The 14,555-nt window shown below is 35.6% G+C and overlaps 1 protein-coding gene across 18 annotated transcripts in view; it reads left to right on the top strand.

Moving 5' to 3' along the window:
• The window catches only part of PPFIA2 (PPFI scaffold protein A2), a 471,063-nt gene that overhangs the window by 327,354 nt on the left and 129,154 nt on the right, over positions 1-14,555 (top strand). For all 18 annotated transcript variants that reach the window (XM_078076354.1, XM_078076353.1, XM_078076364.1 and 15 more), the window contains one exon: positions 3,128-3,244. In XM_078076354.1, the coding sequence (XP_077932480.1) occupies positions 3,128-3,244 (117 nt within the window). The remainder of the gene's footprint in view (positions 1-3,127; positions 3,245-14,555) is intronic.

The following is a 14,555-nucleotide window of genomic DNA, read 5'->3' as shown; positions in this document are numbered from 1 at the left end:
TCCCCAGAAGTGATTCCTCCTACCTGCCATGCCATCTCATTTGTAGTAGGTCATGCTCTTTAGCAATGAGGGATCCAGGACTACTTTGGTATACTAGACAAGTCACTGTCCCCTCCCTTCGACAGCATTCCCTGCCAGTGAGAGCCCAAAGAATATTTGGGGTCCATCAGCTTCTTTTCATTCTGCTTGTGCTTACAAGCTAGCTCTCAGCCATCTCCTGCGTTTGCTTCTTAAGCCAGTTGGGAGAATTTCCTAAAGAGGCCTCTGCTACCTAGAGACCCTGTGATTTCTAGGTGAACTTCTCTGCCCTTTGAACACATTAAAGAGGCCCAACCCCCAACATTGCATTCTCAGGAGAGAACCTCTCACTTTTTCCCCTGTGAAAGAAAGAATTGAGATTATTAACGCCTAGAATTAAAACATATGCTGAAGCTTTGCTTTCATAACTCCTCAGGATAATTTGTTATTGGGCAAAAATAGAACAGAATAAAATCATTTAACAGTGATAAGGAATATACAGGATTCTACATCTATTCTCCTGTTTCAAAAACCTAATTTTTGGGCTTAATTAAAAACAACAACAAAAAAAGTAGAATTTGTATGTTGGTTGTCGTGTCTTTCTTAGAACTGTCATATGTATACTTTGTAAAACACTTGAAGTTTGTCATTTTTTTAACATAGCAGCACAATTATATTTGCATACAGTGTTTTCCATATGAATTTGGTGTTTTGACTTTTTATTATTTATTATTATTATTATTATTTAGGGTATTAATTCACTGAGTCATTCAGTAAACCTTTATAGAGGGCCTGCTTTATTTTAGGCACTAGGCCATGTTTAAAATTTATCTGAATTACTAAACCAATAGAAATTATTCTGAAAACAGAGTTAAATTTGGTGTTTAAATGTTTTGTTTTGTTTTGTTTAAAGCTCTCTCTTCACTTCTAAGTAGATTAAATAATGGAAGAAAATGCATAGAATTTTAAAATTTATTATTAACTTTGTCAACATATTTGTTAAGTCATAGATGTTATCATAGTGGAATGTCATTATACAATGCTTGAATTTTTAAAAATTTGTAATAAAATTTCATTATGTAATGATGATAATATAATATTATTCCTTTAATCAAGAGACAAGATATTAAGAATTAATATAAAAATGATATGCCAAGGGACTATTTTATTCTTATTGTTCCTTTGATATAATCCATTTCTGTGCTAACATCAGAGAAATGTCTCTGAAGGTTCCCACACACTCTAAATCATTATCTTTTGTTACTTCTGAATGAATTAGGCTTACATTCTTTGTTTACCCCTATCCATTCATTATTTAAATCAACACATTTTTATTGAATAAAATAAACCTTGCACATAACATGATGTGCTGCTTCATATGAAAATGTTGTTTTCAATAAGGAATTCCTTTGAAAATTGTTTTCCCCTGAAATATTATTAGGACTTCTGATAGCTAAATAAATAAGCAAAGTGATTAAGCAAATAAAGGAAAATAATATTAGATTTTAATCAATGAAATACACACAGTAATAAACAGGGAAACTGTAACAAGTGGTTGATGATGGCAAGGTATGTTTTCTCTGAGGAATGGTATTTCAGCTGAATTTTGAAAGCTGGGATTAGGTTAACTGTGGTCTGAGCTGGGATAGAATGTTTCAGGTAAGAAGATTAAGTTCCTAAAATCTGGGTGAAAAAGAGCCCAGTGTATGTGAGAGACAGAAAGGAAGCCGTTGTGACTGAAGGGATCATATAGGATATTCTAGACTTTGTTAAGAAGTTTAAATTTATGCAAATAAATTGGGAAAACATTGAGGTTCTTTGGAAGGCAAGGAGTGACACAATGTAACTTAAGTTTCAAAGGTGAATCTGGCTTCTTTGTGGATGATAGCTTGTAGATGGGCAAGAGTGGGAGCAAGGGAACCAGTTGTTTGCTGATTGCAGTTCAAAAAGAAGAGCATTTACAGAGTTGTTCTTCATTATTTGGTGATAGGCCCTTACAAAAGGATATGCTGTATGTCCAAATGCTGGAGGTTATATACAAGATACCTGATCTCATGAACACAGCATTGTGCATCTGGGCATTGAAGCAGTGGCAGGGATGGGGACAACCACCCAACTTCTTGACATTTTATGTTTATCTGGTGATTATTGGTCTATGTGACATACTGGTCTCATATGTGATTGACTATTTATTGTGTATTAAATACTAAGGGCATTGATTTCCCCAAGAACCGATACTGACTCAATATCTGAGTTGATAAATATAATAAGATTTGCCAGGAAATAAATAAGTTATGGTATTAATGTAAAATACTTTCAAAAAATATGTGTAAATAGCAACTATATTTTAAAACACCATTTAAAAATGTTAGAATGCTATTTTTTCCTCTGTTTATTACTAAGATTACTTAAACTACAACTATCTGAGAATCTTTCTTGTTGAAAATATTATGTCTGTAAAGTTGAGCTGAAAATTTTCAAGAATTAATTGCTTTTTGAGAAGTCTTCCACAAATTAACTATAGTTGAACTAGCAGCACTAAGATAATGGTCACTAAAATAATGATAATGAAAAAAAATAATGATAATGAAACTAATTTCATTCTAAGTACTCATGATAGTGCCACAAAATTAATTCTAGTTTATGTTATTTGCTTATTTTAAAATTACAGGTATCCTACCTCTTAGGGTGAATGAATGTGCTCGTAACTAGCCTTCAGCCTGCAATGTTTTCATTTATCTTTCTTTTATACTTTAAAAATATAGACCCCTATGAATTTTATCACATTTCATAAATTAATTTTAAAAGTAATTTCTGAATTAATAACACATGGATTATGGCATTAATTTAGACACATTTCCAACTATATAGATACATTTTTAACTAGAGAATATTTTCTTCAGTAAATTTCATATTCATGTAATTATTATTCAAAATGCTAACCTAAATGTTAAAAATATTTTTAAGTAATAACATGAGTTATATTAATGTTTATTTTCTGATTATTTGTTTGTATTCATTAGTTCTTAACCACATTTGAGTAAATTCAATTTTTCTATACTTTACGCTCTAGTTTAGATTTTTAAGGCATAGTGCTTTTATTTTGCAGATTGTTGCCTTGCGTGAACAAAATGTTCATATACAAAGAAAAATGGCATCAAGTGAGGGGTCCACAGAATCAGAACATCTTGAAGGGATGGAACCTGGTCAGAAAGTCCATGAAAAGGTATGACACATACGACATGGCCCTACATGGAAATATTCATTTGCTATATCATTTGATAAAATATGAAATATGAAGTCCATGTGATAAACATTCTTTATTATTTTTTGATTTGTTGGTCAAAAGTTCATGATGACTTTTCATTTATTGCTTTTAATTTGATTTTCTTAAAAATAATATGTATGTGTGTATGCATAGATACATATTTGAATTTCTCAATACTTGCTATTAACTTGATCCTCTGAAATAATTCAATTATATATCTAATTGAATAAATATATTTGCACAGATAGGTATATCTATAATATATATCCAGGACTTTTTAAGTATAATAACAATAATTTTGATTTATAAATGGTATTATGTACAATTGGCAACTCATCTGTGGCTTATCACTGCAAAAATTTTTTGGTAATCTCCTGTTTGGTTTGCTATATTCCATGTGTTTAAGAAGGTCCTAACAGTACTCCTGTTAATGAGAAATTTCATAAAAGGATATCCGAAGTCTTGGGACTTTTACTGGTTTTTAGAAGGGAATGATTTTCCTTTGGTTGGGTCTTCTACCCAGGCTAAGAACACCAGCAGTCTGTTCGGCCCTTTTCTGGGCTAAACCATTTGTTTCCAGCACAAAAGGAAGGTCAGTTGCTGGTAGGTCTGGAATCAGATAAAGATGACATAGGCTTTGCATACCTTGTGCCCAAGGCTTAGACAATCTGCGGAGATATTTGCCATGACCAGTTACATCTTCAGATGGTTGAACTCTTTAAGCATCAAGACTGCATGAATTAGGTAGCTAAATTGGTGTCATTGTCAATGTCAAGAGGTTTTAGAACATAGAGATCAAGAAGCAAGTGACTGGACCACGAAGCAATAGCACCAGACTTCTTACCTGAAAATAAACTGAACACTTCCTTACTTTTCCAGTTGAAACAACTGGAGGGGCTTCTTATGTTTCCTCCTTCAAGTATGAAAGCAAAGGAGGCCAAGTCAACCAGACTAATCTCCTGAGACTGTCATCAATTCTGGTAGCTGAGAGGCAAATAGCTCTTAATTTAAGGTTTCACTGTTTTAGCCTTTATCCATGTATTTTATAGAAATCTCAAGCTGAGTATTAAAAATAAACTACAGTCTGACAGCTAGTTTTCATGAGCTGTATTTCAAACTTGAATAAAATTATTTCTCATCCCTTCAGATAAGTAAAGTGACATTAATTCAGTAAACAAACCACTGAGCTCTTTAGAATAAGCTGTTTGCACTCAAAACTCAGTTTAGGAAACTAATATGTAATTTTCTATTACTGTTTCATTTTAATTATGTCATCAGTAATACAGTGCTATACCTTTTCTCAGAGAATTATAGAATCATACTTGTTTGGGTATAATAATGGACTTTGTGGTCCTGAAGTCTTTTTCTTAGAAGTCTACAAAATATTGTGTTTTTTTAACAATGCTGTATTTATGCTAATCCAGATAAGAATTAAAGAAATATGTATTTGAAAGGCAGAAAGAACTTGAGATCTTGTCGATTCCCTAACAAACCATTCGATATTTAAAGTGTTCGTCTAGTACTTTCAGGAGAGAAGAGAGTACTCACGCACATATTTATTTTTTTTAAATGTTGTTTCTTTTAACATATAACCCCTAAATGTCCAGGCATTCTAGAATGTAAGACAATTCATGTCAGATTAACTTTCAGAAACTGGTTCTATTATCAGGATGAGGACCTATGTATAATAGATGTTTGTCTCTATTGGACTCCACAGATTCTAGGGATTCTGTGTAGTTGGTGATGTAAAGTACTTGTCTCTAACTTTCTTTGCCTTTTAGTTCTTGGGGAAGGCATTTCAGCCAGTATAGAAGAGAAATTCCGTGCCATTGCTAACTTACTCTTCCTTATGGATGTAACTAAAGATTTTTAAACATTGTAATTATTGGTATTCTTTTTTTTCCAATTTCCCAGAATTGTAAGAAGAGTGATTTCCAAATGCTTTGAAATAATGATACACTAGTATTGTTTAAAATAGCATGCCCCTATCCTCTGAGTGTAAACCTAAAATATATATCATGCATATATATTTTTTTCTAATTTAAAATAAGCGACCTGTTTCAATTCGTATTACTCCTGAGATGTCAGTCAGGAAAGTATTTTGAAAGTTTGAGGGGTTTTTTGTTTTTTCTTTATTGAGGTATAATTGATATACAATGTTACATTAGTTTCAGGTGTACAACACAGTGATTTGATGATATTTCTATACCTTACAAAATGATCACCATAATAAGTATAGTGACCATCTGTCTCCATACAAAATTTATACAATATTACTGACTATATTCCCTATGTTGTATATCACATCTCCGCATCTTATTGATTTTATAACTGGAAGATTGTACCTCTTAATCTTCTTCATCTATTTCATCCATTTCCCAATCCCCTTACCTCTGGCTACCATCAGTTTTATTTTCATGTATTTATTTATTCATTCATGTCACACTTCTTTGCCTGCCATTTCTTTTTTTCCAGTTTTATTGAGATATAATTGACATATAACATTGTTAAGTTTAAGGTATACCACATGATGATTTAGCATATGTCTATATTGTGAAGAAATTACCACAGTAAGGTTAATTAACACATTGATTACTTCACCTAATTACCTTTTGTGTGTATGTGTGCGCGTGTGCTAAGAATATTTTAGATTCACACTCGGCAACTTTCAAGTATATAATACAATACTGCTGATAATAGTCACCATGCTGTATATCAGATCCCCACAATATTCTAACTGCTGACATTTATGGATAGAATATGAAATGATATCCTAATCATTATATTTATCATCCTTATATAAATACTCCTATCTTACACACATACATATTATAAAGCATCTTTACTTTTCAAAATTATTCTGTGTTGCATGATTATTTAAAGTATTTCAATACCATTGAATAACAAGTGTTATAGGATTGTAATTTAAATCCTACCACTTAATTTTTTATTGAGAATTGTTTAAAAGGATATCCCAACAAAAAGAAATATTATATTTGGGAGTGTCTATGCAATGAAGATTATCAGTGAAGTATGACTGTAGTATTAATGCATAAATTGCAAAGTGGTGGTTGGAGAGAAATACACAAAACTATTGTTAGATGCTCTGGAACTGCCAGAAAGTGACTTGTAAATCCTAGTCACAAGGGTTACCCTTTGCTTAGGGTAGTAAAGCTACTTAAATTACATAGTCAGGGTGGGTTATTAGCCAACAGATGTTTTATGTTGGTGGCTTGAGAATTCTGTTGACAAAATAGTTGATAAAAATAGTCTCAAAAAAGCACACTCTGAAATGGGCCTTATTACTCATAGAAAAGCTGTGTAATTATTATCAACATTTTAAAAACAAAAAATTAAAAGAAAAAGTAAGCTTAACTGAAACTAGTTTAAATGTTTCTGTGGGACATAAATTTAATCAGTAGTTCAGAAGAACATAAATACTCATCAGATAATAAAAAATTTTCAGGACACTAAATTTCACCTCATTAAAAGTTCAGAACTGGGCTCAATACCTTTCTTCCTATTAATTTCTAGAGGCGAATTAATTTGTGAAATTTTTGCAATAAACACACTGCTCTTGTAAAGGAAATAATAATGCTCCTGACTCATATATTCTGTACTTCCAATTATTTTTTGCAGCTGCAAATATTTGCTAAGTGATGTGGACAAGTGGGATGGTAGACACTGGTGGAGATTCAGAAGACATTGTTGTAATAAATTTCCTGAGAAACTAGAGTGAAAAATCAGCATGCCTCAATTAATATTGTAAAACATGATAAATAAGTAGTGTCAAAAATGATATTGTTTAAAGGAGAGATCAATTAATTGTGATGGGAGGTGTCAGAGAGGCAGCATGGAATAGTGATTTGTTTGATGTCAGGACACCTGAATTCAAATTCCGTCTCTGCCAATTACTAGCTGGGTGACCTTGCACTTTAACCTCTCTGAGTATCAGTTACCAGTAAATAGTCATACCCAACTTACAGCTTTGTTGTAAAGAGTAGAGACACTGACTATAAATAACAAAACTTGATTACAAGCAATAAATAGTGATGGTTATATTTATTAGTACTATGTTTTCATGGCCATGCATTTTTCAGTAAATATTTAGTGGCAACCTTATTGAAGGTGCTAGGATATAGGTCCTGGTCTAGGTGGTTGGGAGGTAGTAATGAACAAGGCAGATGAAGGCACAGGCAATAAGTGCATATAAGAGGGAGTGAATGTGATCAAGGGGCAGGTGTGAAGTATGTTAAATAGACATGGCAAGGAAGGGCTTTTTTAGGAGGTGGGGTTTGGACTGAAACCTGAAAGAGGACACGGATTCAACCACATGGAAGAACTTAAGAATTTTTGAGGCAAAGGAAACACTAAGTGCAAATGCACCAAGGGTGGGAAAGAGCTTCTCTGGCACCTTCTTGGGAAGGAAGGATGACAGGGTCACTGAAGCCTAGTGGTCAGGGGAGAGGGCAGCAGGAGACAGGATGGAGCAGTGAACAGGGTCAGATCATGTAAGTTCTCGTAGGCTGTGGTAAGGAGTCTAATTTTATTCTCAAAGCAATGGGAAGATATAGAAGTGTGTTAACTTGGGAGCATCTTGATTAGATATCTTTTAAAAAAAATCATTTGCACTGCAATTTTATATCCGTCATTTTTTCACACATCAGACTTCTGAAGTTGATAGAGATGTTTCTTTTCTTAATTTTACCGATAATGAAATTGAGACTTAGAACAATTAAATGACTTATTTGTCCAGAGCAGGACCACAACCCTGGTCTTCTCACCTCCAGACAATATTATGCCCTCATATTCCTTCTCACATGCCTGGATGATTTCTATAGGTGTTACTGTTGATTTTTTAAAAAATTCATTCTAAGCCAATCTTAGTTTTTCTGATCTTTTCTTCTTTTATTATTATATATAGTCATTTGTTTTTTAGAATTGATTATTTCATTCTCTTCAAGAGTGTGCTTTTAATTTTTTTTTTAATTTTTCCCACAACTTCTCCCAGTTATTACTGTTTTGTTTTGTTTTGTTTTTTTTATTCTGAACAGATCCTCTAAGGCCATGGCATTCCAAATTTTTGATCACGGCAAGTATGACTCTTAACCCTAGGCAAGAGAGGGCTGTGATTTGGTGGGCCTTGCTGTGGCCCTCTTGCCCTTCTACTGGATGAGAAGTTCAGGAGACCAGGGGAAACTGCACACCTGTGAGCCACACCACCACCCCTTCTTGACCCTATGCCGGGTACCTGGAAGCCCAGACACTCTGATCAGACAGACCTTCACCTGCCTCCAGGGCCTTTATTGACTTCTTCCCAGGAGCAATGTCTGTAGTCTATCTGCACTCTAATGCACCCATTCCTAGACTGAAGGAGTGTGGTCAAGGGATGTCTGTTTGCTGGGGTTCCACAAAGTTTGAAAGTGCTGGCTGAGGTATCTATTCAGGCAAAACCAGTTCAGTATTCTGGAAGGAGCTGAGACTAGGAGGAGAAGGGGAGCAGACTACAGTCCAGGGGCCATAGCTGGCTAAGTCCTGCCGTAGAACTTCAAGGAGACTGAGAATTATTATTTAGAATCTGGCCTAAAAGTCAATGTGAATGTATCTTTTCAAGGGATGTAATAGGTTATATTTTTACTTGACAGTTTGCTGGCTTGATTTATAATCGTTAAATATTTAGATTTATGGTATATGGACCTCTCTTCATTGTTTTGGCCTGGACACCCCCCCCCCCCAGATACTAGATACCTACCTGTCTGCTACCCACTGTAAGAAATACAATTTAATTTCAACCTTTTACTCAGCAATATATGTATTACATCTGATGGCATGTATGTGTAAAACTGAAACAGAAGTCTCACAAAGCAATAGTTACGTTTTACCATGTGCAATACATCTTGATATTTCTTATTCATCAGTGACTGAAACATTACTTTAGTTCTTCACAGAACTAAGGGTGAAGGAGTAGGCTGATTTGTCAGTGACCATACAAAGTGTGAGGCACCTTTTGACATGTGAGGCCCTTTCTAGGCTGGTGGCTCTCTGCTCCCCCCTCAAGCTTCCTTCGCTTGTCATCCTCACTTTGAACCTATGTGCTTTGAATGAACCAAGCTGCTTGTTCACTTTTCAAAACTGTTGTTCTTGTTATTCTCTTCTCTTAGAATCTGACATTAGTTCATGACTGTTCTTAAATTAAAATGTAACATAACAACTTAAGCAACAGTAATATGTAAATGTAAAAGCTGAATAAATACAAAATCAGAAATGGATTTTTATTCACATTTTTTCAGTTCCTTAGTTCAGATAGGCAGAAAAACTATGGCCAAAAAATTCACAAAACAAAATGAAGAATCAGTGGCAAAAATAATCCTCAGTTCAGAAAATCTAGGAACTAAGCGTGTAATGTTTGCTTTGTAGAACTTTGGTCATGAAGGACATTGAGCTGAAATGTTATAAAAAATGAAATATGGCATGTGCCTTTACCAAAATTAAGGGTTTTATGGATTTCTAGCAATACAATGCTGTATTTTAAATGAACCGCCAATGACAAAAATGGGCACTTAGGAAAAGTTAATATATGAGCAAAATGATCCTCAATGATGACAAAAGGATTTTATTTCATCACACTATTATGGTCTAATTTGAAATATCATAATATGAAGATTCTGCATAATCTCACACAAAGCTGATAGCTCTACTTAAGTGTTTGGCTTATGAATATATCATATATCTATTTAAAAATACTAATAAACATTATCTGGCACAAATGCCATTCTTTTAGAGTCCTCTGCTAAGTTCTAGTTGAAAGTAGTTACCCATGGGGATGGGTCTTCAGTGTATTCACTGCATTTTGGCCATTTTTATATGCCTTCCTCACTACATGTCAACTACTGCCAGCAACTGTTCTTCCAGAAATTTAGTCTTTGTCAATGGTGGCTTATTTTATGCATTATTGATTAAGGCCCGATTTCTTCTCTGTATCAAAGATAATTATCATTTGGATTTGTTTACATCTGAATAGCCCTAACAGAATATTTTCTTCTGTGCATTGATCCCATATATTGTAATCTAATTCCTCATAGGAACTGTGTATACTTCTCTTTTATTCTTCATTTGAATTTTCAAGCAATGAAACCAAGCAAAGGGATGGGATTTATGAATTCGCCATCTTAGGGGTGGCATGCCTCTCAGGAAAGAGAAGGTCCAAGTATAGCCCTTGACACATATGGCTGGAGTGGCTTAGAGGTCTATGACTGGCTTTGAAAGGGCCCAGAAGAGGCAAGTTTAGGATGCCCCATGCTTCATTCATATGCACATGAAGTTATACCATATCATTTTTATAGGAGCTGAGTTGAAGAAAAAGCTTGTGACCAAAAGTCAGCCATCTTCTATATGCAGTCGTGAAAATGAGAAATAAAAATCTTCTAATGTTGTGTGGGAACTCATTAACCTCAAAATAAATGTCTCTCTGAATGCAGTGCCTGGGTTTTTATGCTTTAACTATGGCCTAACTAGATGGGAAGAGAAAGGGGAATTGACTTACCTGTCTTTGAGAGCAGATTCAGTATCATTTATATTATCAGCCCAGATATGAGGGCAGAAGAAAGAACACACCTTTGCTGAAGTAGGATATCTTAAGACTTTAAAAGACTGATTCACAGAATTTGACAGAAAGTGTGTTCATTTATCTCCATCCTATTGGCATAATTTGAGTGTTTATTTTATACCAAGTATTTGCTCCCTTAAAGTGATGTAGAAAAGAACAAATACTTTTCCTTCCCTGTGTATTGTTTCGTCTGATCTGCTGAGTGAATCCAGGAAAATTTTTAAGGCTATTATTTAGATGCTCTGCAATTGACCTACCTTTATTTTTCACTTTTGTAGAGTTTATCCATCTTATCATTTCTCATGAAGCACTAGTTTGCCAGGAATTTAATGTGTGTTTTACAGAATCCACTCCCCCAGAAAGAGAATTTCTAGGACAAGAATATTAGGAAATGTTGTGCTATACATTTTTGAACTAACATCTTAACTGTAGTATTCATTAGATTTTTTTCTTTTTTTTTTTAAGGTTTTATTTATTTGACAGAGAGAAAGACAGCCAGAGAGGGAACAGAAGCAGGGGGAGTGGGAGAGGGAGAAGCAGGCTTCCCGCTGAGCAGGGAGCCTGATGCGGGGCTCGACCCCAGGACCCTGGGATCATGACCTGAGCCGAAGGCAGACGCTTAACGACTGAGCCACCCAGGTGCCCCTAGATTTTTTTCTTAATATTGTCAAGCTCCAAGAGGAGCAGTATTCAGCTTTTCCTAAACTTGTATGACCAGAAATCCCCTTTATCTGCAGGGAAATTCCATATGCCAGGATGAGTATTCTGAAGAATATTCCTTAATGCTGGCTCTGGCCTTTTAAAGATAGGCAAACCCTTCTTCAAGCCTGTGTGGAGATCTTATTAACAAAGGCTACACACCAATATGAACAAGATAAATAACTGGTATGAAGCCCTTTACAGCTTTCCCAAAGTGCTTTTACACAGTTGTTTTATTTGCTCCCTGTAATAACCCTGTGAGGTTTGTAGAGCAAAGGTTACTGACTCAAAGTCCCACAGCTTGTAAACAGGAGGAGCCGACATATAGTATAAGTATACAAATATTAAAAGTGAACATGGGTGAAGAAAGGCAGCGTATCAACTACCTGATTTCATGGATTTCAAAATATAAGAGTATTTGCTTTAAGCAAAGTCTTAAATTGTCCATGTGTCTAAGAGGATGAAAGGGCTTGTTAGACTGAGCATAAATCTTTAAAAAATTCAAAACTAGGGGCGCCTGGGTGGCTCGGTTGTTAAGCGTCTGCCTTCGGCTCAGGTCATGATCCCAGGGACCTGGGATCGAGCCCCACATGGGGCTCCCTGCTCAGCAGGAAGCCTGCTTCTCCCTCTCCCACTCCCCCTGCTTGTGTTCCCTCTCTCGCTGTGTCTCTCTGTGTCGAATAAATAAATAAAATCTTTAAAAAAAAATTCAAAAGTAAACCTTAGACAAAGACAACTGTTGTCTCCTGTGCTGATGTCTCCAGCAATCATCTAGTCAGTTATACTCCCCCAGCCATGCTTATTGTGCTGTCCTTGTCATCATTTTTTTTTCTTTATCCCATTCCTATAACATACAAAATTCTTCCAACTAAAAGAAAAAAAATTCTCTCTTGACCTTACTTCTACCATCAGCTATTGCTCTATTTTTGGCTCCCTTTTGCCACAAAGCTCTTCAAAGAGGTTGTCTACTCACTTTCCCCAGTTGCTTTTTTTGCAGCTTTTATAAATCTATTCCAATAAGGTCTTTGTCCCACCACTCCACAGAAACCCTCCTGTTACCATCATCACTTGGTAATTTGATATTGGTAAATTTTATATTGGTAAATACAATGGCCAATTCTCAACCTTTGTTGTAGTTAATGCCTTAGTAGATCACTCTTTCTTCCTTGATTCCCCCCCACTTTTTTAATTTACTTACATTATAGGAAACCACACTCTGTTTTTCTCTTACTTCACCAGTGGCTCTGTCTCAGTCTCCTTCCTTTCTTGGACCATATTCTTCTTCCTGACTTCTTTTTTTTAAAAGATTTTATGTATTTATTTATTTGACAGAGAGAGCACAAGCAGGGGGAGTGGCAGGCAAAGGGTGAGGGAGAAGCAGGCTCCACACCGAGCAGGAAGCCGTATGTGGGACTCGATCCCAGGACCCTGGGATCATGACCTGAGCCAAAGGCGGATGCTTAACAGACTTAGCCACCCAGACGCCCCTTCTTCCTGACTTCTTAATGTTGGAGTAACCCAGGTCTCAGTCTTCCATTTCTTCTCTCAATGATTGCCATCAGTCTCATAGTCTTAACTAGTATCCATAAGCTAATGATTTACAAACCTTTACTTCTGCTTCAGTCTGTACAACCAAACACATTTATCCAACAGCCTATTGAACATCTCCACTTGTACATCTAAAAGATATTGCACATTTAAAATGTCAAAAACTTACCTCTTGTATCTCCTAGACCCAAACAAATTGTCTGCATCTTCCCCATCTCAGATAATGGTTGCTCAAGGTGAAGAATATCAAGTTGTCTTCAAGTCCTCCCTATGTCTCACACCCCATATCAAATTGTAAAGAAATTAGATTTGCCCTACCTTCAAAATATATCTAGGATCTGACCACTTCTCACCATCTCCATTTAATCACTACACTCTGAACCACTATCAACCATCTCTCTCCTGGGTTATTGTAATTATTTCCTGGCCACTCTCTCTGCTTCTCCAATATACCCTCTACAGTCTATTTTCAACATAGCATGATTTTATTTCTTTACTTCTTATGTATTGCCCAAGACTTCAATGTTCAATACAATGTTCAAGACCTCAATACACTATAGAGTAGCATGGGCCCAAGTGGCATACTTGACTTTATATTATATAAAATCTGGTAGCACTCTCTTAGGACCATTCTTGCTCTGCCTGAATTATCCAAGAACCACCAAAACTTAATCAGGTCAAAAGCACCAGTTTGTTTTTTGTTTTGGTTTTTGTTTGTTTGTTTTTAACATTTTGTGAAAAAGAACTAGAAAATGTCATAAGGTAACAAGTGAGCAACCATTTTTTTTAATTGCCATTGCCTCTTTTGAGTTTTCAAAGTATCACTTTTAAAAATAGGTGGCCCCTCAAAATCAAATGCTATCCATATACCATTGCAATAGCCCAATGACATACAGGCTAAACGAAATCATTCCATACCAGTCATTGGCCTGGTTTGAAGTTCCACCAGCAGTAGTGACATCCCATGGCAGTGTGCTCCTTCAGGGAGGATTCCTCCTTCTTCAAGTGACACCACTTTGAGGCTTAGTTTCACACCTAGGTTCCCAAACTTATCAAGATGACTGAGCCAGGAAGGTCTTCCAGACTCAGCAACACATGGAGCTAGAACCATGACTGATATTGGGCATTGGACTCAGGTCCCTGTGCATACTCTCACTTCCCACATGGTAGGTTCTTCTCATGAGTTCTTAGAAACCTTTCTGATCCAGTCAATTGTCTTAGTTTGTAGGATAATTGAGAATAACACTGAACTTCAAAACTGAAAGGAAAGCAGTCTTGTTTGTCCTTTCTCCCCTGAGGTTTCCTGGTAATTATGCAAATTACCCTTCTGCTATCCTCTCATATCAAGAGACACTGGAAGAGACAGTTTGTCAAGGTTTCATTAAATTTTCTTCTTCTAGGGGCGCCTGGGTGGCT

Source organism: Halichoerus grypus, chromosome 6 (genome assembly GCF_964656455.1).
Source record: "Halichoerus grypus chromosome 6, mHalGry1.hap1.1, whole genome shotgun sequence".
NCBI lineage: Eukaryota > Metazoa > Chordata > Mammalia > Carnivora > Phocidae > Halichoerus > Halichoerus grypus.
This window is presented reverse-complemented; position numbering and strand designations above follow the sequence as displayed.